The sequence below is a fragment of the Castor canadensis genome, chromosome 2 (assembly GCF_047511655.1).
Source record: "Castor canadensis chromosome 2, mCasCan1.hap1v2, whole genome shotgun sequence".
In the NCBI taxonomy this organism is placed as follows: domain Eukaryota; kingdom Metazoa; phylum Chordata; class Mammalia; order Rodentia; family Castoridae; genus Castor; species Castor canadensis.
In genome coordinates, this window is record NC_133387.1 from 69,445,180 (window position 1) to 69,472,374 (window position 27,195).

The 27,195-nt window shown below is 34.7% G+C and overlaps 1 protein-coding gene across 7 annotated transcripts in view; it reads right to left on the reverse strand.

Moving 5' to 3' along the window:
* Window positions 1-952: 952 nt before the first annotated feature.
* Pnpla8 (patatin like domain 8, phospholipase A2) overlaps window positions 953-27,195 on the reverse strand; it is a 53,731-nt gene continuing 27,488 nt past the window's right edge. For 5 of the 7 annotated variants that reach the window (XM_074065031.1, XM_020186923.2, XM_020186925.2 and 2 more), the window contains 6 exons: window positions 26,873-26,967; window positions 24,406-24,577; window positions 19,924-19,981; window positions 17,654-17,848; window positions 8,080-8,275; window positions 953-2,670 (listed from right to left, as the gene is read on the reverse strand). In XM_074065031.1, coding sequence (XP_073921132.1) covers window positions 2,396-2,670; window positions 8,080-8,275; window positions 17,654-17,848; window positions 19,924-19,981; window positions 24,406-24,577; window positions 26,873-26,967 — 991 coding nt within the window. In that variant the 3' untranslated portion in view covers window positions 953-2,395. Of the gene's footprint in view, window positions 2,671-2,691; window positions 6,766-8,079; window positions 8,276-17,653; window positions 17,849-19,923; window positions 19,982-20,065; window positions 20,133-24,405; window positions 24,578-26,872; window positions 26,968-27,195 lie in introns of those variants that run through there. The other 2 variants (XM_074065030.1, XM_074065033.1) reach the window with 2 other exon arrangements.

Below are 27,195 nucleotides of genomic sequence, written 5' to 3' on the forward strand. Positions count from 1 at the left end.
GTAACATCTGCAGCAAGAACACAACAGAAATATTGCAATACACCACCACTCACAACAGAAAGATTTCTAAGACAGACAGTAAGGAAGGCCTGAGGATCAAAATGATTTTATTCTATTTTTAATATAATTGAGTTGGAAAATGTATTTACATTTTACAAAATAAGATTTTTTTTCCTGGTTAATTTTTTTTGGTGGTACTGGGATTTGAATTCAGGGTGCTCTACCACATGAGCCATGCCCCCATCCCTTTTTGCTGTAATTATTTTTCTAATAGGATCTTGTGTTTTTGCCTAGGCCAGCCTGAACTGTGATGGTTCTATTTACAACTCCCACATAGCTGGTAAGACAGGCACATGTCACCATACCCAGCTTTACTGGTTGTGATGGGATTTCAATAATTTTTTGTCCAAGCTATCCTTGAACCATGACCCTCCCAATTTTGGCCTCTTGAGTAGCTGGGATTACAGCTGTGTGCCATGATGCCAGATCTTCCTTGCTACTTCTTTGAGAAAGGCAAACATATATGTGTAAGACTGAAAATTCACTTTCACATCTCATCTTTCTCTTATATGTTTGTAGAATTCTCTTTTTGAGTTGTTTTTGGACAAAAAGAGCATGGCCTCATTATAAAAATGAGGGTTATCTCAGGTGAATTACACAGTTCTTCAGATAACCAGTTACAAGTACAAACGGGCACAAGAACAAAGGAAAACCAGTACCCCACAAAACTGGATGAAAACACTGACAAAGGTGCCATGCTATGTGGATGAAGAAAGAAGCTGTGGCCAGAGTTTACTTGTGTACTGTACTATTCAAAAGGAAAACTGACTGGCCAAGCACAAACAAGGGACAGAGAGTGAAGTTCAACTGCAAAACAGATGGACTGCAGTAAGCTAGGAAAGTGACTGTATAATGAGGTAAAATATGTAAACTGCACAAATACCACTTCATGTACTTGAAATGTGCTTTATTACAAAGAATGCCCAGAGATAATTTCCAATCATTTGTATTTTTCTTACATTTAAGTCATTCTAGTTGCTTAAGAGTTTGTATATATTTGTAGTCTGAAAGAACTATTTTACATTATCCTCAGAAATCACTTACTATGTGCCTAAAATCTAAGATGTTACAGAATATTAGAGCTAGCTTTCCTCATTTCAAAACAGATAGGGGGGAAGCTCAGAGAGACTGTCTACTTTCCTCAAGGTCACAGGCAGAGGGATTGTGTGGCAGATCCTGGATTAGCATGCAGACTCTCAATGTCCTCCATCGCTCTGAACCATACTGCACCACCTCTGTGAATCACTATCAGGACAACCTGGGCAGCTGGGCAAGCTTCAGCTTATAGGTACAAAGCACAGTACTTATCTTTGTCTCATTTTTCTTGGGAAGTCTAAACATGATGTAAGGATTTACATGGCAGACAGAGAAATAACACAACAAAGATAAATTTTTTGGCATAAAAACGTGTATCCAGTCAATGTGTTAACTTCTGTGAAATCCAGATGGTTAAAGAAGTTAATAAGTTAAAAAAAGCCTAACATTTTTTAACTGTTACCAATGATAGGTTGATTCAAATGTTAAAAGAAACGGGGAGCAACACTATGAATGACAAAAAGCTTAAGAATGACATTAGCCTCTAAACAATATTTTTATTTCAATAGTTTATTTTTGTTAATAATAGGAATATTTTCTCAGATTAGTTTGTAACTGAGAATGATAAGCTACAGCTAGATCTAGAAAAGTTGACACACAGCATCTATCTTGCAATTTCAGGGAAGAAGGGTGGTTCACTGGGAATTCACCTATCTTTTAAAGTAATTTTTAAAATAGAAAACTGAACCTGGTTCTTTCATATTTCAAATGTAAAAGTATTTTAATAGAGAAAATTCCATTTTCTGAATCTATTTAGATATTACAGTAAAAGGTATTAGATTGAGGATGCATTTAGTGAAAACATTGGTGTAAATGTAAAAAGAAATTAGATTTTTCACATGGAATAAAATCAGTGATCACATAAATTCAACATGATTATGATGATTAAAGGAAAAATACAAAGTATAGTATTTTTTAGTTTCTTGTTTGGCACATATATTAATAGATTTTCAAATACTGAACAATTTCACACCAATATCTACTAAAACCAACTAGCACAATAATAAAATTTCTAAAGCTTAGTTAATTATTAACATCTTAAAAACCTAATTTTCATGTGAATTCTGTAACCAAGCATATCCTCTGTGCTGTGCAACCTGGTAAGCACCGTCTTTCTCAGGATTCTCAGGATTGGTAAGTATTTCAAGGTCAATTCATGTAGAAACCCACAATTCCTTACTGAATTCAGTGGATCTTCAGAATAGGCCTCTGCTTATGACAGAACATATGCATAAGCACATCACAATTTTGAAAAGAATGGAAGGCCTTCATACATGTCGGTTTTTAACTTTATCCAATCATTAATTTTCTGCAGAGTTGTTTTTTCTTGACTTAATATTTTTGCAACTTTTTTCATCTTTTGTGCATTTCTTTCTATGTACTTCAACCCTTCCAACTGCAACTGATCCAGCTTTTCATTTCGACTTTCATCTAGTGGTATGTTTTCACACATGACAGGATTGAATCTAAAATATGTGTCAGGAGGTAACAGACCATCAAGCATTATGTGGACTTCTGTTAAAACAAAAAAGGAGGGAAAATAGATAAGAGAAGAAGGTATAGGATGGGTTATTCTGCAGTGATATGTTAATTTTATCTTCATTTTAGGTAAATTACAAATACTTACTTCATAATTCAAACTAACAGTATGAGTAATGGGTCCATAATGAGCAAAACTACAAAATAAAACTTGCCATTCAAAAATACTTTATATATTCTGTTAGGATACTTGCTCCAGTATTCTCTTCTCTGTGCTGAAATGCCTTTCCAACCTTCCTGTCCCTTTCCTCCCCATTTGGGGATCAGACTTATTGAAGTATAATTCACATACAATAAATACACCTTTTTGTGGGGGGTTGTATTGGGGCTCAAACTCAGGGGCTTCACACTTGCTAGGCAGGTGCTCTACCACTTGAGTCACCCCACCAGCCCTTTTTTGTGCTGGTATTTTTGAGAGAGAGTCTCTCCAACTACTTGCCCAGGATGGCTTCGAACCATGATGCTCCTAATCTCTGCCTCCTGAGTAGCTAGGATTACAGATGTGAGCTGCTGCCACTCAGCTAAATTCACCAGTTTTAACTATACAATTTAACAAAACTTGGCAATGTATATACTTGTGTAGTACCTGAAATCATGACACAGAGCACGTCCATCATCCCAAAGTCTCTTTATAGTTGGTTCTCCCTTATCCTTTGCCTTTTTTAGCATCTTGTACAAACAGAATCATAAGTCTATAGCTCTTCAGTGTCTACCTTCTTTGGCTTCACAAAATGTTTTGAGATTCATTCATATTGTATCATATGTCAGTAGTTCTTGTATTGCTGTGTAGTATGGTATTATATAGCTACAATGCAATTTTTTCTTTTCAGTTCTGGTTCTCTTAGGTTTTTGACATTAGGAATAATTCTACTATAAATATTTACACCTCAGTCTTTGTATAGACATATTATTCCACTTCTCTTGGGTAAAAATCTAGAAAGAATGAAATTCCTGGGTCATATGGTAAAAATGCATGTTTTCTTTAAAAGAAATGCCACATTTTCCAAAATGGCTTTACTATTTTTAAATCCTACAAGGTGTGCAATGATATCTTGTGGTTTAAATTTTTTATTTAAGGATTAATGATTCTGAGACAATTTTCACGAACTTGTTAGTATTTGTAATTGTCTTCTGTCCATTGTCCCCACTGAATTGCTTCTATTCTTTAGCTATTCATATATACACATATGTATAAATAATGTAATGATTCTCTATTTTGGATCTGATTAAATATTTAGAACTGATAATGGGTCAGATACATGTTTTACAAATATTTTCTTTCAGTCTATGTCTTGACTTCTCATTTTATTAAATGTGTTTTTTGAAAAGCAAACTTTGTGACTTGAAGCCTAGTTCATCCAGTATTTCTTTCTTGGTTCATGCTGCTTGAGTTCTATTTAAAAAACCTTTACCTATTCAGGGTCATTAAGATTTTTCTCCAGGGTAGTCATCTGGAGGTTTTATAATTTTAGTCCCTGTGTACTTTAGGTCTCTGATTCATTTCAAGTTAATTTTCATGTATGGTATGAAAAGACAAGGTTCAATTTTTGGTGACAGGTACCTAATAATCCCAGCACCATTTGTTGAAAATTTGTTGAAAAGGACAGAAATCCTTTCTCATGTAGTTACCTTAGAATCTCTGTCAAAAATCTTTTGAGTTTATATGTATGGATCCATTTCTAGATTATATGTCACTAATCTATATGTCTATCTGTTCCAATTATCAATCTCTTGCTTAATGTAGTTTTATAGTCTTGAAATCAGAGAGACTAAGCCCTCCAATATTTTTTTTCAAATTGTGTTGGACAGTCTAGTTCCTTTGAGTATCTCCATAGGAACTGCATTGAGCCAACATGCTAATTTGAGATATGATGCCTTAATATTGAGATCTCCAATTCATTGAACGTGGCATACCTAATTTATTTTTAAGTCTTTAATTTCTCTGAGTTTCACTCTTTGATCCTATATATAATCTGTTACCTAGTACCCCAAGTATTTAATATTTTTGATGCTATTATACATGGTATCTATTGATCTATATTTAACTTTACAGTTGTTCATTATTAGTATGCAGATATAAAGTCCATTTTTTGTTTGCTGATTGGTGTTCTTCAACCTTACTAAATTTTTTAGTTTTAGTAGCATTTTTATGGATTCATTAGGATTATTAACATAGACAACCATATTGTACATAAATAAAGTTTTATTTCTTCCTTTCTAATTAATGTCTTTCATTTCCTTTTATTGCCCTACGGCACACAAAAGAAATTCAGCACGATGTTGACTGGAAGAGGTGAGAGCAGATATTCTACTCTGTTTTTGGTCTCAGATGGAAAGCATTCAGTCTTTAACATTAAATGTAATGCTATGTAGGGCTTGGTGCTACATGCCTATAATCCCAGCATTCAGGAGGCTGAGGCTGAAGAATCATGAATTCCAAGACAGCCTGGGCTACACACTGAGACCTCGTCTAAAAAAGCAAGGTTATTTTGCAGATTCTCTTTATCATGCTGAGGAAGTTCTCCTCTGTTCCTTGTTTGCTAAGGATTTTTATCACGAATGAATGCTGGATTTGCCAGATGTCTTTTCTGCATCTATTGAGATGATCATGTCTTTCCTTTTTCAGTCTGTTAATATAGTGAATTACACTGATTTTTTTTAATGTGAATCCCATATTAATGGGATGAACCTTAATTGGTCATACTGTATTTTCTTTTTAAGATATTACTGAATTTGATTTATTATTTACAGATTTCTGTATGTATATTAGTGGGAAATATTGGTTGGTAAATCTTTCAAAAGTGTTTTTGTCTGGTTTTGGTATCTGGGTAATGCTGGCCTTATAATATTAGATGTGGAGTGCTTCTTCCTCTTCTATTTTCTGCAAGTGTTTAAACAGAACTGCTGTTGATCATAACAAGTATATTTTTGTTTCAGATATTGTATTTGGTGCTGCTACTGAAGCAATACTATCGAGGACTCTACCATATACCCATATATAACAAGGTCTTTCTAATATGGTTGATGGAAGCCTAAGCCATGCTGCTTCCAGGTGAGCTCCAAGAATCACTGAGTGTAATCTTTTTTGGTGGCTCTTTACTCTGCCTTTGGTAGTTTCCTTATAGGCGTGCACAGATCAGTACTTGGCCAAAGACTCCAGGGGCCTCTGCTGCACATCTCTGGAACACTATCGATTGCCTGTGAAGTTGCCTCCTATGCGGTGTTCTACTGAAAATTCTATTTTCCTTTGTCTCCCTAAACTCCAAATTCTGTTTCCTGAACTCCAAGAGACCCACTTTTTTGGGTTCCCCTTCCTGTGCTATAATGAAGAAACTCTTTCAGATGGTAAGCTGGGTAATCACGGTGATTACCTCATTCATTTTCCTTCTCTCAGAGATCCTGTTCTATGTAACCTATCATCTAATATCTGAAAACCATTGTTTTGTCTGGCTTTCCAGAGGCAGGAAGAAATATCTGGCCCTTACTATTTTATGATGGTCAAAAGTGGAAGTCTTCATCCTTTAAGACCCATATCAATCATAATTTATTTTGCATATGTTGTTGACACCAATCTGTTTTAGTTTTCTCATTTCTCTTAACTCATAGTCTGCTATATTTTTATCATTAATTTATAATTGATTACATATTAGATTGGTTCATATAAAATTGCTGTTTTCACATGTAAATTATAATTATCAGTAATTACATCTTTCAATGTCATTTTATTTCATCTTTTTCAAAATTACCATTATTTAATAACTATTTATATATTTGTATCATTAGCAGCATTTTTTTTCTGAGAATTCCAAAAAAGCCCATGACATAGTTTTGCATGAGGTATAGATTTAAGTGTTATGATACTAGGCCAGGTGTTGGTGGCTCATGCTCGTAATCCTAGCTATGTGGGAGGTTGAGATCAGGAGGATCATGGTTTGAGGCCAGCTTGGGCAAAGAGTTCATGAGACCCCATCTCCAAAATAACCAGAGCAAAATTGCCTAGAGGTGTGGTTCAAGTGGTAGAGTACTTGCAACACAGGCACTGAGAAGTCCTCCTGAATTCAAACTTCAGCCCTACCAAAAAAAAAAAAAAAAAAAGTATTGAGACTGGTTGATTAAAACTATGAGTGTCTAAGCAGATAGCTTACAATAAGAGTATCTTATCGAATCAGAGAAATACAAAATGAGAAACCAACTCATATCCATTAGGTTGGCTATTATTAAAAAGACAAGATACAGTAAGTGCTGGTAAGATGTGGAAAAAAGGAGAATTACTGTGCGCTACTGGTAGGAATGTACACTGTTATAGGCGTTATAGAACTCAACATAAAGGATCCTCAAAAACTTAAAAATAGAACTACCATATGGTCCAGGAGTCTTACTCCAGGTATGTATCTGTAGGAAATGAAATCAGAATCTGGAAGAGATAGTTGTACTCCTATGTTCATTACAGCATTATTTACAACAGCCAAGAAAAGGTCTCTCTGAGGAAGTGACATTTGAAAGAAGTAAGGGTCAAGCATGTATCTGGGCAAAGAGCCTTACAGAGCGAGTGCACAGCAGATGGAAAGGGCCTGAGGCAGGAGAGTTCTTAGCAAGTACCTGAACAGAAAGAATTAAAGAGTGGCTTGCTCATACACTTTAGGGCAGAGACACAGTTTGAGAGGATTAAGAGACATTCAAAGGCTAGGTCTTACAGAATCTGGTAAATTTCAGCAAGTTGAGGCTCTTGGATTTTGCTCAAAGTGTGATAGGAAGTTAGAGGGTTTTGACAAGGGGAAAAATGATGTGATTATATTTTAAATAGATTTTAAATTGCTCACTTTGGATTTTGTAAGTAGACTATACTATAGGGGCAGCAAGAGTGGAAGTAAGAGCTTATTCTGGGGACTGAAGACGTGACACAAGTGGTAGAACAACTACCTAGCAAGTGTGAGGCCCTGAGTTCAAAACCCAGTACTGCCCCCCACACCTCCATCCTCCAAAAAAATAGAAAAAGAAAAAACTTATTCTAATTCCAGTCTGCTTCCACATTAGTACTGATCCACTGTAATTCTCTATTATTATGCGTATATTGGAATCAATCTGGCTCTTTTTGTTGCTTTTCCTTCTCTCAACTAGCTAGAGTCTCCATCCAAGCTTTCTGTGCCATGCCTGCTTTAGATGTTTATCCAAGTAACCAGGCAAAGGTAGTACTAGCTCCTAGGTGGACAGTAGTCTCTATCTGGGATCACTTAACAAGGAAAGAAAAAAATTCTTACTCCCACATGTACTCTAAGCCCACAATACAGACATAGCATACTCTTTTGCAGTTAATATCAGCATATTTTACCAAAACCTAAATGTTGTAAGTTCCAGTGTTTTACAGTAGAAAAATAACAGACTAACCTTCTGTATCTGTGGCACTGTTGATAACATTAGAAAGTTTGGTTTTCAAGCTTGTGTATGTTGTTGTGTTTCTCACATCACTCTCATAACGTCCAGTGCCCAGGGACACGATGCACTCCAATGGGACATCTGGCCAAAGACACTTACACTCATGCATTGCCAATGCTGAAGGGTTATTCAGAAGCAAACCTCCATCCTGCAAAAAACAAGTTAAAAAGGAACTCAAACATGAAATTACATGTTGTGAATATAAAAGATTGTATTTTAAAAGTTTGACATTTACTCAGAGGGAAAACTGAACAATATAATAAGCCAAACAACAATTATTTAAAAGGTGAATTTATTTTATATACTACAACTACGAAAGTCATGTGAAAACCCATCAGCCTCATGAAGAAATTTTGTATGAAGCTTTTCTTTCCTATTTTGAGCAACTTTTTGGATTTCTTTGCAAACTTTGCTCAAAAATACTGAAATGAATTGAACTACTTTTTATGAGACAGTGTCTCTGTACCCAGGCTGGCCTTCAACCCATGATCCTCCTGCCTCAGCCTCCTCAGAGTGTTGGGATTGCAAGCATGCACCACCAGGTCCAGTTTCTGTACTGCCCTGTACTAATTTTTAAAGATGCATTATTTTTATTTCGTGTTTAGTATGTGGTAGTAATCAATAAAGTGGTTAATCAGACTACTAACAGAAAACAACCATGGTCTACCAAGCAATTAAAACTTTTCTTATAAGTCAAGCATAACCATATTAATTCTAACTTAACTGAATTTTTAACAATATAATTTTAATGTATCATATCCACAATGGAGATATAACCTAAACAAAGTAGATGAAACTGTATTTCTGAGTATTTATAATAATCAACATTATTTTTAAGAATTCAAAAGGAAAGGTAAAATACTTGTCAAAATAAAAGAATTTAAAATTATGGTCACACTATAACAGAACACATAACATAATTATATAAAAATAGACTGTGGACCTAGCTTGGTGAGACAGTGCTTGCCTAGCATGTGCAAGGCCCTGAATTCAATGCACAATGCTACAAGGAAACACTGAAAGAAATCACACCTCAATTATATTAAAATATGTTACATTATTAACATATATTTTATTTAAAAATCTAGGGAAATATATCTATTTATGATAGCTTAAGTGACTACCTAGGCTCTTTTCCTATATATTTTCCATAATTATTCTAGATAAATGTTTTTTGTTGGATATATGATTTGTATTTTCTTCCTGTATATAGCTTGTCTCTTAGCAAAAAAGGTTTTTTTGCTAGCCAGGCACTGGTGGCTCACACCTGTAATCTTAGCTATTTGGTAGGCTGAAATTGGGAAGATCATGATTTGAAGCCAGTCCAGACAAACAGTTCAAGAGACTTCTATCTCCAAAATAACCAGAGCAAAAGGACTAGAGGCATGGCTCAAATAGTAGAGCACCTTTTTTTTTGGGGGGGGGTACTGGGGTTTGAACTCAGGGCTTTGAGCTTACTAGGTAAGTACTGTACTGTTTGAACCATAGCTCCAGTCCTTTTTCACTCTGGTTATTTTGGAGATAGGGTCTCACTTTTTGCCTAGGCCATGATCCTCAGTTTTACACTTCCTGCCTTAGCTGGGATGACAGGCATATACCACCAGACCCAGCTTCTTATTTCTATTGAGATGGGGTCTTGCCATCTTTTTTGCCCTGGCTGGCCTGGAACTGCCATCTTTCCCATCTTAGCCTCCCGCATAGCTTGGAACAACAGTTGTGTGCCACAGTAGCCAGCTATTGGTTGAGGCAGGATCTCCCAAGTTCCCTATCCAGGCTGGCCTTGAACCACATTCCTCCCAATCTCAGCCTCCCAAGTAGCCAGGATTATAGGTGTAATCCACTGGCACCTGGCTAGCAAAAGTTAATTTTTTTTAAAGTTTTCAATTTTGAGGAAGTTCAATTTGTCAATTTTCTTTTATGGATTGTGATTTCTGTGTAACTTTAAGAAGTCTTCACTTGACCCCAGGTCACAATTTTTTCAAATTTTCTTCTAAAAAGTTTTGTGTTTTAGATCTGTGATCCACTTTGAATAATCTCCATGTAAGGTGTGAATATATGTGGAAGAGACAGTGAGAAGGAGGGGAGACACAGAGGCAGAGACTGACAGAGATTTCACTAATATATCAACACAAATTGCTGAAAAAACTATCCTTTCTCTGCTGAACTGCATTCACAACTTTGTTAAAGGACAAATGGTTTATATGTGTAGGTCTATTTTTGCACTCCCTATTCTGTTCCATTTATCTGTATGTCTGCTGATGTATAAATACAACAGTCATGATTACTATACCTGTATAGTAAGTTTTTAAACTGGGTAGAATTCCTCTAACCTTGTTCTCCCTTTTTTTCAGAACTGTCAGCTATTTTAATTCCTCTACCTTTCCATATAAGATTTAAAACCTGGTTAATATAACAACAACAAAAAAAATCCTACTGGAGTTTTAATAGGCATCACATTATAACTACAAACTACTTTGGGGATAATTAACATATTATACTATGTTGATTTCAATCTCTGTATAACTTTTCATTTATTTGAGTTTCTGTAATTTTTTTCATCTGCATTTTGTTTTCAACATACAGATTCTGTATGTTGAAGAGTAATTTTGGGAGCTGTTATAAATAAGAATGTTTCCCTTAAAAAATTGGTTTTCAATTACTCATTGCTTATATAAAGGAATGTAACTGATTCCCCTATCATATCCTTGCCTAATGGAATAGGATCTACACACCCCGCTACTGTCTATATTAGTGCTCTCTGGTTTATAAAGTCCCCATTAAAAACATACAAGATTTTGCTGTACTCATGAAGTATACTATTGTTACTACAACTCCAGAAAGGAGAAATACCTTCATCTTTCCATGAATTTATGCTCAGTCACTTTAGAGCGGAGTGGTAGTGCTTATTCTACAAGTCACAGATAATGCTGACTTCATTTTTAACATTCTAAAGCAACTTCCTCAGACACATGCGTCTCAAATAATACTCTGGCAAGACCAATGAGATCACACTATGAGGAAGCTCACAGAGATGTTCCCAAATACTAACCACACTTCCCAGAGATTTACCTGGCTCCTTAGGCAATGGAATACCTGGTGTGAGGCTAATGAACCTTTATTATGGCATGTGTAATTCATCACCAATGTAGAGCTTTATGTTTTTGAGATTACAAGGGAAAAAGGGGCCCTGTGGATTCTCAGAAAGCAGGTGGTCACACCTTTTCATTGCTTACTTTTTTCTCCATTTTAGTGTAGGTTGTTTGTAGTCACTTCCAATCCAATTTCTATTTCACCTAACTTACTGATCACCACCATTCCACTACATTTCTTTGAAAGAATGTGTCCCATTTTTCCATACTATGACTTTCATGAGAAAAAGGTATCCTTTTAAAAGACATCTCCTGTCAACAGGAGCATGCTTAACTCATAAGCTTTTACTATCTCAGGCCTTTGGATGTTTTCATTAATGTCTCTTTGCGGCTGAGAGGTGCCCCACTAGTAACAGTCTCTGGAAAACCTGAATTGCAGAAAACTGGTCTATGAATGGCCCAATTATGGGACAAAGGGGAGAAAAATTCACCTTGCTTGCCACCTAACTGACAATGGTATTCCTAAGGAGACTCTGACCCTTGTCTGGGCACAGCAAGAAAACAATTTATGTCAAGAGCAGACAGAGGAAAGGGTGGCACACCCTAGGTATTATGCTTATCTTTGTTATGGATTCAACAGGCAGAATTTTCAGAGTAAGTTTTAGTGAAGTAAACACTTACCCTCCTAAACTCAAAGAAGAATGGCAGAGGATATGCAGCCAAGAGCACAGCCCTAAACTAAACATATCAAAATGCAAGTTAAGAAGGTGAGAAGGAGGGCTAGGGATTAGCTCAGTGGTAAAGAGCTTCCCTAGCATGTGTGAGACCCTGGGTTGATTCCCTGCACCATCACACCAAAACAAACAAACAAAAAAGTGAGAAGGAGGTATTCTGACACCAAGTACACTATTTCAGTTCATTCATGAAAAACGTAAATGGCTACCTATCTACTCTGTGGCAGGCCAAAAAGCTTGTACTGAGTACAATTTTAGGGGAGCTATACTTGCGTGCTCTGAACTTGAAGTAGGAGAACTGAGCCTGCATCTCTTGGAACTAACCACCAAGTAGCCATGGTGGGGCAAGTTTTTCAGGTCACTAGACCAATTTTCCTCAAAGAATCAATAAAGGGGCAAATGTCCATGTCATTCTCACTCTGCTGTGCCTTCATTCCCATTCAAGCAGCATTCAAGTCTCTGTGCTTCCCTGCCACTGATAGTCACCCAGCATTCCCCACACTCCATCCTAAAACCCTTCCACTCTTCTGTGGGATTGTTCCCCAGTTGTAACTCCCAACTTAAACTGTGTGATTAAATTCCTAGCTTAAAGAATTTTCTTCCTAACTTGCTGGAAATGTGGGTTTTCCCTAATATCACTTCCCAGGTATTGATTTTCTCCTACTTCATATGCACTGGGGTTGGGGGTGGGTGGTGGTGTCTTCCTTATTCGTGTTTCTTCTAGACCATTAGTGCCAGTCCCTTTGGAAAACTTTTTAAAGGCTCTGCATTCAGCTATACCGCCATCTTTTCATTATTATTGTCACATATTAACCTCCAGTCACTCCACGGTGAAGTCAGCATCTTGTTCGTATAACTTCTTTCAACAGCAATCCTTATCACTGTGATTTCAACATATTTATAATACCTTGGAATCTCAGTTCTATTAATCCATTTATTCTCTAAGATCATACAAGAGACTTTATCAAAATAAATGGAATCATTCGGTAGTACGCTTTAGGATCTAGTTTCTCTTAAAATACTTCAGAAATTCATCCATGTCGTTGTAAATATCTGATTCATTCCTTTTTATTGTAATATTCCATTATTTGGATATACCACAGTTAACCCATTCATAACTTGAAAGAAACTATTTTTAATTTAGCTATCATTATAAATCTGTGAATTGGCTAGGTATTTAACTTTATAAAAATCAACTTGGATTCTTTAAATGCAGGTAATAACAAAGTTCCTTCCTAAAGGCTTACTCAAGTGCAAATTTTAACTTTTTCAAGTTTTTCCTTTAACTTGATAGGATAATAGAATGATACCCATCCCAGGACAGAGATAACACATTTAATTTCTAATTCAGAAAAAAGTTCTTTTTCATCAAACTATTTCTATCTCAAATTCCATGACTGATAGACTCTGTAACTTCTAATCAACTGGGCATTTAGGATCATAAAGTAAATTTCTGTTTCTTAAACTTGACCCACTTTTTATCAAAAACATACAGCAGTTAAGATTTTTGGTACTCACTCCAGTCCAGTGGCAGGCACAATCCTCCCTTAAGTTCCTCTTACTCTAGTCAGACACCTCGTCTATTGGTAGGTCATTAGGCTATGCCTATGGTATTTCCTGCAGCTCTTCCATTCACTCAAATATTCATATTTATAGCTATTTGTTTACTGTGAACTTGGTACATGCCAGGTGCTGAACTAAAATAGACTAGAAAAATAACTATTGAATAATTTGTTACTTATCTCTTAGAAAAACTAGGACTATGTTTTAATTACAGTACACTTTATATTTTCTTAATAGCCTAAAGTATATGGATACTTTTTCTTGCTTTTAATGTATATTTAATCATTTCAAATAATAAATCAGGGTACCTATCAAAAATAATTAATGGAAAATATCAATGCCTCTTAATCATCTCAGTTTTTCTGAGTTCCTTAAAATTTTTTATTATGGCAAATTAAGTAACATAAAATTGGTTATTTTAAGGTTATAAATCAGTGGTATTATACTCACAATGTTTTGGAAATGTCATTTGTACTATTTCTAGAACACTTTTATTATTCAAATTCAGTAATCACTAAGTAATCTTTTCTTATTCCCTTCTCATTTCTATCTCTAATCAGCTACTTGTTCTTTTTAATACTAACTCAGATGGCAGCTTCTTTGAAAGATGACCCTCATAGAGTAAAACACATTCATCCTACTTCTTAACCCTGTATATATTTTTACTAGTGAACTTATTATCGCATTCTTTAATTGTTTATGTTCTTTAAATCTTAGTTATTTGAGGGCAGAACCCCAAAAGCACAAACAATATGCTAGCTATTAGTAAAAATATTTATATTCTTCTCAATTACCACAGTGCCCCAAAGTTTGTGAGCACTCCATATGATTCTGTCACGTTATAAACAAAACCATTAGTTTTGACCTGATACAGGCTTAATTTGGCAGGTGGAAGGCAGGCTCTGTCTGCTAAAATACTCTTTACCTGCCACATTTATATGGAGTTTCATCAATGTTTTAGTTAATGTATCCTAAGTTCTGAATATAACCTTCTAAAATGTAAATAAAGCCTGAGAAAAATAAGAGTATTAGAATCAGTCATCAAAATCTTTAGTGCAAGAAGCTGTGGGTATATAGCCCAGTGGTAGATGTTGTGTTCAGCATGCATGAGGTTTTAGGTTCAATTCCCAGCACCATCTCTCCTCCCAAAAAAAGAAAGAAAAAAAAAAAACCCATTGTAAACCAATTAATCAAATTCTTTCACCAAACAAAGGAAATTAACAAATTAATTTTAGAGATGGAGATGGAAAAAGATAAGAGATGGGATAATTTTGTATAAAAAGTACTTCTCTATGATAAATATTATGCTGCCACCTGGGAAGGGGGAAGTAACGAGAGGCCACTCAAAAAACTTCTACTTTACATTTCTTAGAGTACACAACATACTTTGTAAGTACTGTAAGTCTTTCTATAGTCAAAGGTCAATGAAATTTCCCCATGCATCTATACTTAATTATAGCCTACTTTCAATAACCATTCAAACAGAATATTAGCCTATAATTTATACTATAGCAGGACCCAAAAAGGAAATGAAGTAACTTAAAATAAGATGTCAGATATGACAGTTAAAAGGTATTTTTAAAATGAGACTGGAAATAATTGAATATGATTACACAAAGGCTTAGTGTGAGAAGGCTGTAGTAAGTACAAGATTTTAGTGTTAACCCTGGCAACTCCTAAAGGACAGAAAAAGTTAGGAACTTTCCTTTGTTTTCTTTGCTTAAGCAATCAAGATCACTCATATTTAGGAATATTCTTGTCAATCTTTTCAATTGTCTTTTGAGGAGAAAAATTTCTTCTCATTTCTGCCTCAGGTCTTAGAAGAGAATATATAATAAGAAAAGTACTTACTTAACTAGGTTCTTAGACTTCAGATTCTATTTAAATATTCTTATTAAAATGTGCCAAACTTTCTGGAGGCCATTGACTTACATGAAAGTATATCTTTTTTCCATATGGCTCCATGCTTTACATAAAATTTGTAAGAAGTTATTTTAATCTGCTGCTCAAAATTAGTTGAAAGATTATGGTCATCAATATAAAAACAGCCAAGAATGAAAAAAAATATCACCAGTCTTATCTGAAACTGTAAAAGAACCCCTGAATTACTTTAGTTTTATATATATGTATGTATATCTATACATATGAATTCAACAAGAATGAATGAAACTTTAGAACTACTTCCTCTGTGATAAAAAATAAAGAGCAAATGACACTCAGAAGGTTAAGACACTAAGATCATCAGTTTGAGGCCAGCCTGGGCTTTATCACAGGGAGACTCCATCTCAAAGACAAAATATTAAAAAAAATAAAGAAAAACTGAGATTGCTTCCCTTGAAATATGGAAACATAGTCCCAAAATATAACAACTTATTGTTTGAGACTTCTACTGGTATTTGGCATGACTGCAGGTGTGTAGCATGACTATTTTCCTGAAAGTAGTAACTTACAACTTTAACCATTATACACTGTCTCGTTATTTATGACAGGACAAGACTAGAATAGGAATGGGGAAGCAGTTGATCAGGACAGAAAGCTACACATCAAAGTAAAAGCTGTATTTTGACCAATATGTTCAGAAATCAATATAAGAAAGGAACATGACAGCCAGCACTTTCTGCCCTGAGGGGGTGGAAGGAAAAAAAAAAAGAAAGGCAAGAAGGGAAAGTGCTTTACATAATTCAACAATGACTGATTTCACAGAGCAAGAAATAGTTTGAAATGACTCCCAAGACAAAAGGAATCCTATTTTAATCTTTTAACTACAAAGATTATGACATTACTTCTAGAAAGATAAAGAACATGGAATAATTGACCATAACATTTTAGAATGTGTCTAAACTATTCTATCAAAATATAGGAGGCAATACAATTGATAAAAATGTTTTAGTTGTTATAACATTGACACATGTAAATTAATATTATTCATTAGAAAAATTTCAAGTTTATATAAGGGGTATACAGTTTATATAGATTTACTTATAAGTTTTGAATGCCATCTGAAGATTCTTGTTGATAATATTAGATTTTTTCTCAACAGATCTACATATCAAAGAGTGCAGACATACTTTAGTGACTAGAGAGGAAAAGTTAAGATTACTGACTCCTTCAAATGAGATGGATTGTTAAGTGGGACATCATATAATCTTAGCTCCTTGTGAGGCTGAGATTTCAGGAGGATTGCAGTTTGAGGCCAGCCCAGGCAAATAGTTTGTGAGATCTCATCTCCAAAATAACCAGAGCAAAATGGACTAGAGGTTGTGGCTCAAGCAGTAGAGTGCTTGCTTTGCAAGCATGAAGCACTGAGTTCAAACCCCAGTCCCACAAAAAACAAACAAAAATCCAAAAAACATATTCTGGAAGCATCAGCTCAAAAGCTTTATTGAGACTGTGTTTTTTATCGTTTAGTAAAGTTATGAATCAAGACCTCCATAAAAAGTGGGAAAAACTTGACGGAGAAAAAAAATTAAGTATATGAGTCTATACACTGAAAAGGAATAAAATTTAGAACAGTATAATTACAGATAGCATCCTATAACTTAACTCTAATTACTTAACCTTTCTAAGACTCCAATTTCTTACTTGTAAAATGGAAACAGATTTCTCACAAGCAGCAATGAGTAAGTGAGACAAAGCATGCGAAGCAATGAATATCTGGCACACGGCTATCATAATGCACGTTTGCTATTATTTTATTATATCTCATCCTTCAAAATGTGCCCTCCAAAACTGTGAAACAGGGGACTGCTGTTTCACAGTTCACTTTCAGGGAATGTACTCCATTCTTATTTACTTTATTTTATCATTTTTACATTACTCACATGTGTATGCATTGTTTGGGCCTCCCCTCCACCCTCCATTCTTATTTTCATCATGTTCATGAAGCTATCATACTACACAGCCTCACTTTTTATCAACAAAATTATCATAACTGGCTATGAATCACACTATATAAAAACTTACCTAATTTATAATTCCCATGCCAAAGGCTTATTAATTTAAGGAAAATATGTATTGACTTGCATATCATTTGACATTTGAAAAGTGTCCTTGATCTTTGTAACATTGAATGAAATTTAGTAAGTGCTGATTATTTCACTCCATAAAAAATTTAAAGGACAGCCATATAAGTCAACTTACTTGATGAAGATCATTTCCCAATGCATATTCTGCAAAATAGCCCGGAGCAGCAGATGAGGCTCGGATGGCCTGCCACATTTTGTACTGGCAGCCTCCTAAGTAATGAGAGTTGATTCCAGGAAAATGACCATAGTTTCTGAACACAAAAGCTTTTGGTGTTATCCCTCTGTTTACTATAGTGCTTACAGCAGCTACCTAGTGAATTAGAAAGTAAACAATATTCCTATAAGCAGAAATATTTGGCACCTGTGAAAATTATATACCACTTAGTCATATGAATGAACAAAGTACAACTCCAACAAGATCAACAAATATGTTGACCAAAGGGAACTAGATCTTTTAAAATCAGTATTTCTTTATGGGACAACAGATACAAGGACTTAAGACAATTCTGAGAAATATATTAGAAGAGAACAACAATACAAGATTTATTTGACTACCTGATTTTATTTAAAAAGACAGTCAAGGAGGCACACATTTCTAGAACCGTATGTAGTTACAATTAATAAAAACTAAAGATTAAGAAGTACAACATTTTCACAACATCATTTTCAAATTAGTCTTTATTTCTGTATTCTCTGAAAGCATTATGGCTTTAGTAAAGCCATAAAATGGCAATACACAAATTCTCAAGGTTTTCAGATCATAGTCATTAAAACTAGGTAGCTGGTTTATTTATTTAAAAATATTAACATCAATCATTCCAGGTCTCAAGTTTTGGAGCTCTCTGTTGGATTTATGTAAAATGGGCTATATTTATTGATGATACGTAAGACAAATGGTACTGATAAAGCCAATGTTTTCAGTGTCCTGTAGCAATCCCTGCCAGGGACCTGTTTGCTTTGCTATTCAATAAACAAAGCTAATATCCCAAATTCCTGTAAGTAATCTGTGTCTCTAGGTCACCAAGCATAAGAGTTGGCCATACACTAAATCCAAAGAGTATTTCTATAATGGATATATATCAGTTACAAAACTGGATTTAAAAATGTATGGGTGGCTACTATTTGTCATCAAGAAGTACTTTTTGATGTAGCTAAATTTTCCTACACTCACTTCTGTTCTTTTAATCAAAGCTGATAACTGCCACAATTTGGAAGCAAATAAGCAAACAAAAACAAAGCCCTGGAGAAACAGGGAAACAACTAAAAGGTATAAACTGCATCCTAAGACCCTCTCCAAGAATTAAGTCATCTTTTTATCACAGCCTATGGGACCCGTGCTCTGATCTGCCTATTCCAGCCTCATCCCACATGGTGACCTTGGATGCTTGGGCACCAGTCTTCAGAGAGAGTTCCTGGAATGCTCTTGAAATTCTCTATGACTTCTCCTTCACAGGCCATTCCCTTTGTCCCTTTGCCAGGATTGCTCCTACTCATCAGACTTCACAATGAGATCTCACAGAGTAGCCTTCCCATGTGTCCTTTAAACTCATGCTGCAGAGAACTGCTAGTGTGCTCCACAGCACTTACTTCAAGAAACTATCTCATCTATGTGACTACTTCATTAATAGCTATGCTCCTAGATAGGGCTATAAACTCCATGTCTGCATCTGTTCACTAATATAGGAAAGTGCCTAGCACAGTACTGCACAGTGGTCACATAGTTAATATTTTCAGAATGAATGAAAATGTTAGAGTTGAAGAGCAACAAAGGGAGGTGTATTTGTTTGATTTTTTCATCATAACAGCTTGTCATCCAAGAATAAATACAAGCTTTTTCTGGACACATAGATTACATTCCTTAATCAGACAAATATTATTAAAAAAAATAAAGAAGTTGTTCAAGTGGTAGACAGCCTGCCTAGCAAGTGTGAGGCCTTGAGTTCAAACCTCAATCTGCAAAAAAAAAAAAACTTTAACAATATCTTATCGGGTTTCTAACAAATCAATAAATGAGGACGACACTGAGATATGTCTAAGTAACATTATAACCTTTTTGAAATGGGATTCTATGTGGTACAAAAATTTCTCTTAAAAAAGATAGAAGAGGAAATGCCATAATTTTCCTTAAATCACTACATTTGGTTAAAATAATTAATCCTTATTTTTAGTCCCAGACTTTCATGTTTTTAAACTTTTGTTATACTGTTACTACATACAGAAAAGATCTAATGATCACAATCTGTATCTTCATACAATGACTATTCCAACACATAAGGAATTAATAAAAATTATTAGAAGAAATTCCTGAAAATTTTTTTCCAGAATAAGTGCTTTCACCAGACCTTGTTCCAACCAGATGTTCTGTTTAATAGACTCTAAACTTACCTTAGGACACTTAGGATTTCTTGCTGTCTCAATCATTAGTGTAGATCCCATTCTATCCCTTATTAAACAAAAAGAAATACATTATACCAAAATGATTTTGTCTCTTAACAAACAGGACACATCACAATATGCAGTTATTTACCAGTTTCTGATTCAAACTGTAGGTAGCTATGATTCTGGGGTGGATCAGTCAATACGGGCTACAGTATCTGACAAAGATAGATGGAAGTATAGTTTGAGAAAGATACCAAAAGATGGTAAGGCAATATACTAAAAGCTGGATTATATACTGGGACAATGCATAAAAGCAGAAAAAAATCTATCATTTTCAGGGTCTTGCTGACAGGATAAAGAATTCATGTTGAGGTAAGACTGAAGAAATGCATGCACTAGAGTTACATAAAAACCAAGCCAGGACATTTAGACATTACACCTGTTTTAGCAGGTAATACAGAGTCAGCGTCTTTGAAAACTACTTTGAAAGTCATCTTGAGTTGGCACTTAAATTACTGAAATACAAGGCAAACTGTCCTTGGGGAACATTATTTGCTTCACAGTTCCATTGTAAGGAAATTTAATCTCAGTGCAGATACTTAGGTCTAAAACTATTTTTCTTCACTTACTAGCTGTGTGGAAAAAATTATTTTTCAGGCTGGAGGTGTGGCTGAAGTAGTACAGTGCCCACCTAGCAAGCGCAAAGCCCAGAACTCAAACTCTGGTACAGCCAAATAGTTAGAAACCTGGTATCACACCCCCCAAAAGCTAAAATATATCTTTAAAAAGATTTCCCAACTGGAGATCATTTTAAATGAAATAAACCAAGCTCAAAAAGCTAAATATCACGTTTTCACTCCTATGTGGAATATAGACCTGAAATGATAATGTTAATAATAATATTGAGATAGAAGCCACGTGCTGGTGGCTCACACCTGTAATCCTAGCTACTCAGGAGGCAGAGATCAGGAGGATGGAGGTTCAAAGCCAGCCTGGGCAAATAGTTCCCAAGACCCTATCTCAAAAAAACCCAAACCAAAAAAAAGTATGGCAGAGTAGCTCAAATAGTAAAACACCTGTTTAGCAAGTGTGAAGCCCTGAGTTCAAATCGCGATACTTCCAAAAAAAAATTACATTGAAAAAGGACTGAAGGCACTACTGATGGATTATGACATGTGGTATTTATACACAATAGAATTTTACTCAGCCACAAAGAAGAATGAAATTTCATCATTCACAAGTAAATGGATGGAACTAGAGCATTGTAAACAAAGTTAGCCAGGTTCAGCAGGCCCAAAATTGCATATTCTCCCTTGTATGTGGATTATAGACCTAAAATGAATGCAGTAATATTATTGGACATGGGTCACACACTAAGGGGAGAATGCATACAGGAGGAATAGCGAAAGGGAAGGAAACCTAAAATTTGAATGTGGTTGATGTGCTCACTGTAGAGGAGTGAATAACGTAATCTTAAACTGGCAGAGGCCACTATGGGAAGGGGACCAGGAAGTAGTGAAGAGGTCTAGTAAAGATGAATCAATGTGGGTTGTAATACACAAGTGCATGGAAGCAATGCTAGGAATCTCTCTGTAAAGCTATCTTTATCTCAAATTAGCAAAATTACTATGTGTTTCTTATTATCTCGTATGTTTTCCCTTCATCAAAATCGGAGAACAAGAAGGCAGAGGAACAGGTTCTGCCCAGAAGTGTGTGTGTGTGGGGGGGTGTTAGTAGACGACACAAAGACACAAGAGGGAAGGTGACCCAAATAATGTATATATATGTAAATAAATGTAAAAACAATAAAATAAAAGAAAGAAAAAAAAGAAAAAGGGCTGGTGCTCAAGCAGTAATGCACCTGCCTCACAAGAATGAAGACCTGAGTTCAAGCCCTGGTACCCCACCACATCCAAAAGGGGACTTGAGGGCTGGGGATGTGGCTCAAGTGCTAGAGCACCTGCCTATCAAGTGCAAGGTCCTGAGTTGAAACTCCAGTGTGGTTTAAAAAAGGGGGGGGGGTTGAGTGTAAAAAGAGGACAGTCTGGGAGAGGGGTGTCAATAGAGGGGAAGAGGAAAGGAGAGGTACTGATGGGTGAAGAGGATCAGAATATACATATACAGAATATGTATATGTACATATATATATATATATATGGGGGTACTAAGCGAATATAATAAAGGTGGTAAGTTTTTTCAAAATACACTATGCATCTATGACATTATGACATCCCTTGTACTTTAATATATGCTAATAAAAAACAGTAAAATATGACTTTTCCCTATATTGAATATAAAGATTATGGTTTTACCAATTTTTCTCATGACTAAAACCATTTTTCCAGTGACATTTTCAAACCATAAGTATTCACATTCTCAACTAGAATACTAGTGAATTTCACATAAATATAAGTTATAAATTGCCTAATCTTTTCAAGCATTTATTTGGAGGTGCTGCTAAGCAGGTGCAGTATCACTCCAGCCATGCCCTAGTCCTGTTTTCAAGAATGCAGGTTTATAATATGACAAGCATTACTACTGTAAGGCTTTCCAAAGTGGACAAGGTTCTTGCCTTTCTCAATCTGATCCATATGTTTCTTCTGTATGAAGGTCAATAAAATTTTATTCTTCTGAGGATCTTTATCTTTTCATAGAACTCTAGCTATGAAATTAGAACCAAACTGGGAGTGTGCTGCTTTTCCACTCATAAGCCAAATTAAAAACATTTATTTTTTGTTTTAATCTTATTCTTAACAAATAGTTCTCAAGAACCCATCTCCAAAATAATGAGAGCAAAATGGACTGAAGGTGTGGCTCAACTGGCAGAGCACCTGCTTTGCAAGTGCAAAGCCCGGAGTTTAAATCCCTGTCTGACCAAAAACAAATAAATAAAATATGTTCATATTCAGTAAGTCACTGAGTACATTACAAAGTGATGTAAACTGAAATACCAGTTTCAAAAACTCTCAAATTAATGCATTTTAAACACTAGATCATTTGGTGTTCATGAGTATTTCACAAAATAGAAGAACTAATTGAAGGTGGTAGATGTAAGTAAGCTAAGATTCAGTTTAGAAGAATTCAGCTATATATGTGTACGCATGTATATACACACATTCAAGACTTTTGTTTAGAACTCAGGGTTTTGCACTTGCAAAGCAGGTGCTCTACCCTTGAGCCATGCCTCCAGTCCATTTTGCTCTGGTTATTTTGGAAATAGGGTCTCAACAACTACTTGCCCAGACTGGCCTCAAACTGTTATCATCCTGATCTCACTTAGCTAGAATATTAAGGCATGAGTCAACAGTGCCCAGCTTCTATTTCAATTGTACAAAGGAATTTCATTGTGATATTTCCATACTTGCAAATAATGCACTTTGAGCAAATTCACCCCCTCTATTACTCTTATCTCCCTCCCTTTTAAACAATTTAAAGGGGTTTCATCATTATATTTTACATTATTTCATTGTCTTTATATATTCTCTATTTCCATATGGTGATTATTTTAAAAAGACATTCACATTTGGGAGGGGTAGAACTGGAGTTTGGACTCAGGACTTCACACTTACAAAGCAGGTGCTCTATGGCTTGAGCCACACCTCCAGTCCATTTTGTTCTGGCTATTTTGAGATGGGATCTTACATGAAGTATTTGCCTGGGCTGGCCTCAAACCATTATCCTCCCAATCTCAGCCCCCTCAAGTAGCTGGGATCACAGGTGTGAGCCACTGATGCCCAGCAGACATTGACATTTAGCCCAATCACATTTCTTGTAAGTTGACCTAACTGACATATTCTGAAATGTGGGCAGAAATCTAAAGCTCCCTACCACAGCAGTGGTCATAATCACAAAAAGGTAAGAAATTATCATAAATCTCCATGAATATTCTAATTGGAAATAGTTAATATAGTACCATCACACTTTAGAATAAATGTAATCTTTTAAAATGTGTCAACAGATTTTAATAAAGTTGGAAAAACAGGAAGGATTACAACTTTACAACTACATTACAATTTCAGCTATATATAATGTTTATAAAAATGTATACAAAACAGAACAGAAGGAAATATATCACAAAAGGTCTATAGCTTTCAACTATGGATTATAGGTGATTTTAAGTTTGTGCTTTACACTTACATTTTTGACTATGTAGTATTAGAAAGAAATTTTAAAATTATTAGATGTTTTTGAATAATGATTGGAGAAAAGGCTACAAAATGTCAAATAAAAACAATATGCAAAAATATGTACAATATGGTCTCATATTTTTTAAAAAGGCAATGATAACTTTATCTGCAAATATCACACACATGAAGCCAAGAATATGAGTCATAAAAACAGTAATAGTGGTTATCCTCAAATAGGTTATCTGAGGATAACTTAATATTTATTATTATTTAATATTTAATATTCCTTGGGTTTTCCGTGTTGTTATAATATACAAAAACATACACATAATCACAATAGTTTAAAAAGAATCTAACTTACTTAAGAATCTTTTCCCACATTTGACTGTCATAAAATGCATGACTCCAACTCATTTTGACTGTCCCAACAATGACATTTTGTGAAAATACATCTGATCCTAGTTTTCTATAAAGTTCCTCACATTCATCCAATGGCATATGAAACAATCCCAGCATGAAAGCTAGGATGGCACCTGAAAGAAAGGATTCTCAGTTTTTATCAGCACCAATGACTATACTCATGATTCTGAGATAGCTTGAGTTACCTGTCCTAAATTCTAGCTTTGACACTTTCTAACTATGTCACCTGTGGCACTTGTCAGAGTCCCAAGTTTTTTATCTGTGAAATGGGGAAAAATAAAGTTAAAATTCATAAGTCCTTTGTACTATGACAACACATATAAAGGGCTTTATCAGGTCTCAGAAGGATTGATAATGATAATGATAATTATTTTTTAAAATATAAAATATGCCCTTTTTACACTAAATTCAATAATATATAAGAAAAGATTTCATGGGATTTCTACCATTAATAAATTACTTTAGACAACTCTCACCCATTCATTAAGCAATTACTTCTTTAGGTTGGTCCAAGAACCAATGCAACTAAATTAGGTATTTAGCATGTCCTTTAAATGGCTATTTCACTTCTTAGTTATAATTGGTACAACAGTGCCACCTAGTGTATCTAACTGGCCTAATCCTCCACTAAGAGAAAAGGGAGGAGAAAGCATTGGGGTATAGGGAGAGAGCAAAGATCTGCTTATCACCACCACTTAACTGAAGATGACAAAAAAATACAAAGAGAAAACCAAGAAATTTTTATCATGATATATGCTAAATATTTATGTATTTTGGTATAACTGGTATTTTTTCAGCAAAATACCAACTTATGCTTTAATGATTACATAAAAGAAATTTTTAATTTGCATAAATTATCTGATTAACAAAAAATTTTTAAAAATCAATTATTTTTAAATAGAATTACTATAAAGGTGAGAAAATATTTTTCAAAAGAATTAACTTTACCAAACTAGTAAAGACATTAGCCATAAACTAAATATATATTTATAAGATTCATAAAATCACTGATGTAAACAAACTTAGGATATATACACAAAATGGGAAAGGAAAGAAAATAAAGCAGTGTACTACAAGTTACAGTAAGTATATGCTTGAAGACACACTGGAAAGGACATGTTAAATTCAGAAATGCTCACATTACATAAACATATTCTACTTCATGAATGAATCGTTGATTTGAGATGTTCTTTACTGAGTCCTTAACTAACAAAAATGGAGCCAAAGCAAGAAGTTAGCCCTAAGATAACATTTAAATGTTTGAATTGCTAGGACCATTCCAAAATTTAACAGAAATGGTCAGGGTAGTATTTCCAAAGAAAATACTAAAGAACACTAGTCATAGTGTTTTTAAGTACACATTTAAGAAGTTTCCAGAGTTAAATAAGCTTGGAACATAAGTATTATCTTCCTATTTTGAGTGTCATAGTACATTTTTAACATACTATGAGAGCTCAGAAGACCTCTGTAAAGAAATCTGGTTATTTTCCTATAACCCAATATTTTCCAAGTTTGCTAACATCCTGAGGTAGTAGTGTTCCAGTGATTCTTTACTCCAGTGGACTCTTTATGTTTCTGAATCATCTCTGCAACTGCTCTCATCACTTAGTTTTGGCAAATGAGTATTAATTAACATGACCTTTGGAAATATTTGTCATACTCAATACTAATAATGTAGAGATACCTTTGGTTTTATGTGTAGTAATCTTTAGAACTACTATTATAACTCAAAAGAATGAGAAAAGGATGTAGATATAAAATTTATGAAGAGTAAACTAATGCAAAGAGAAATTATTTGGTCAAAACAGTAAAATGCACAGTAACAATCATCCTAAATTGCCATATTTCTTCTACACAAACATGGAACTACAATTTCATGTGTATACAAATTACAAATACTTAAAGTAGCTTTTTAAAAACACGCATTTATTGATTTAAATTCTGGCTATCCATGTTAATTAGCTCTATTTAACCATTTCAAGGTATTTGTAAACTTAAATAGATGTTCTTAAAAATAAATTCTGGCTTCAAATAAACATATAAAAATGATGTAGGAAACAATTTCCTCATTGAGAGATACCACTCACATAAAAGTGGTCTTATCCATGTTAGCAAAAGTACAGTGGCTGCCTTCCACTTCATCTGTCTTCTTCATTCTCCTTACAGAAAAGCAATCAATACTTTGTTTGTGTCATGTAGCTTATTGAAAACACATTATCAGAGTATATTAAATGCTATTTCTGAATAGTAACATTCACAATAAATATTTTTTAAATTCATTAAGCCAATCAAAATATTACTCATTATCAAAACATGAAACTAAGAACCATCACTTCAGCAAGTAACCATCACCTTAAACATAAGTGTTTAATGTTCTTTTTCTTAATGCGCTGCTGGAATATAGTTACCTGTGCTTACGCCACAAATGTAATCAAAGAGCTGATGAATAGGTTTCTGAGTAAGTTCAACTAATTTTCGCAGTGTCTGAAGAGCAACCACACCCCTGTAGAAAAGATAAAATACAAAATGGAAATTTCAGAGCAACTCAAGTTACTGAATAAAGTAATTCCATAAATTGCTTTTTGTAGCTTATTTGCTAATTATGAAAATTAATCAGAGGTAATGGTAAAGACACAGGGAACTGGAAACAAAGCTAGAATATTCTGGGGGAAAGGATTAAAACACAAAGCCAACCAGGCAGCAGTGGCTTACTCCTGTAATCCTAGCTACT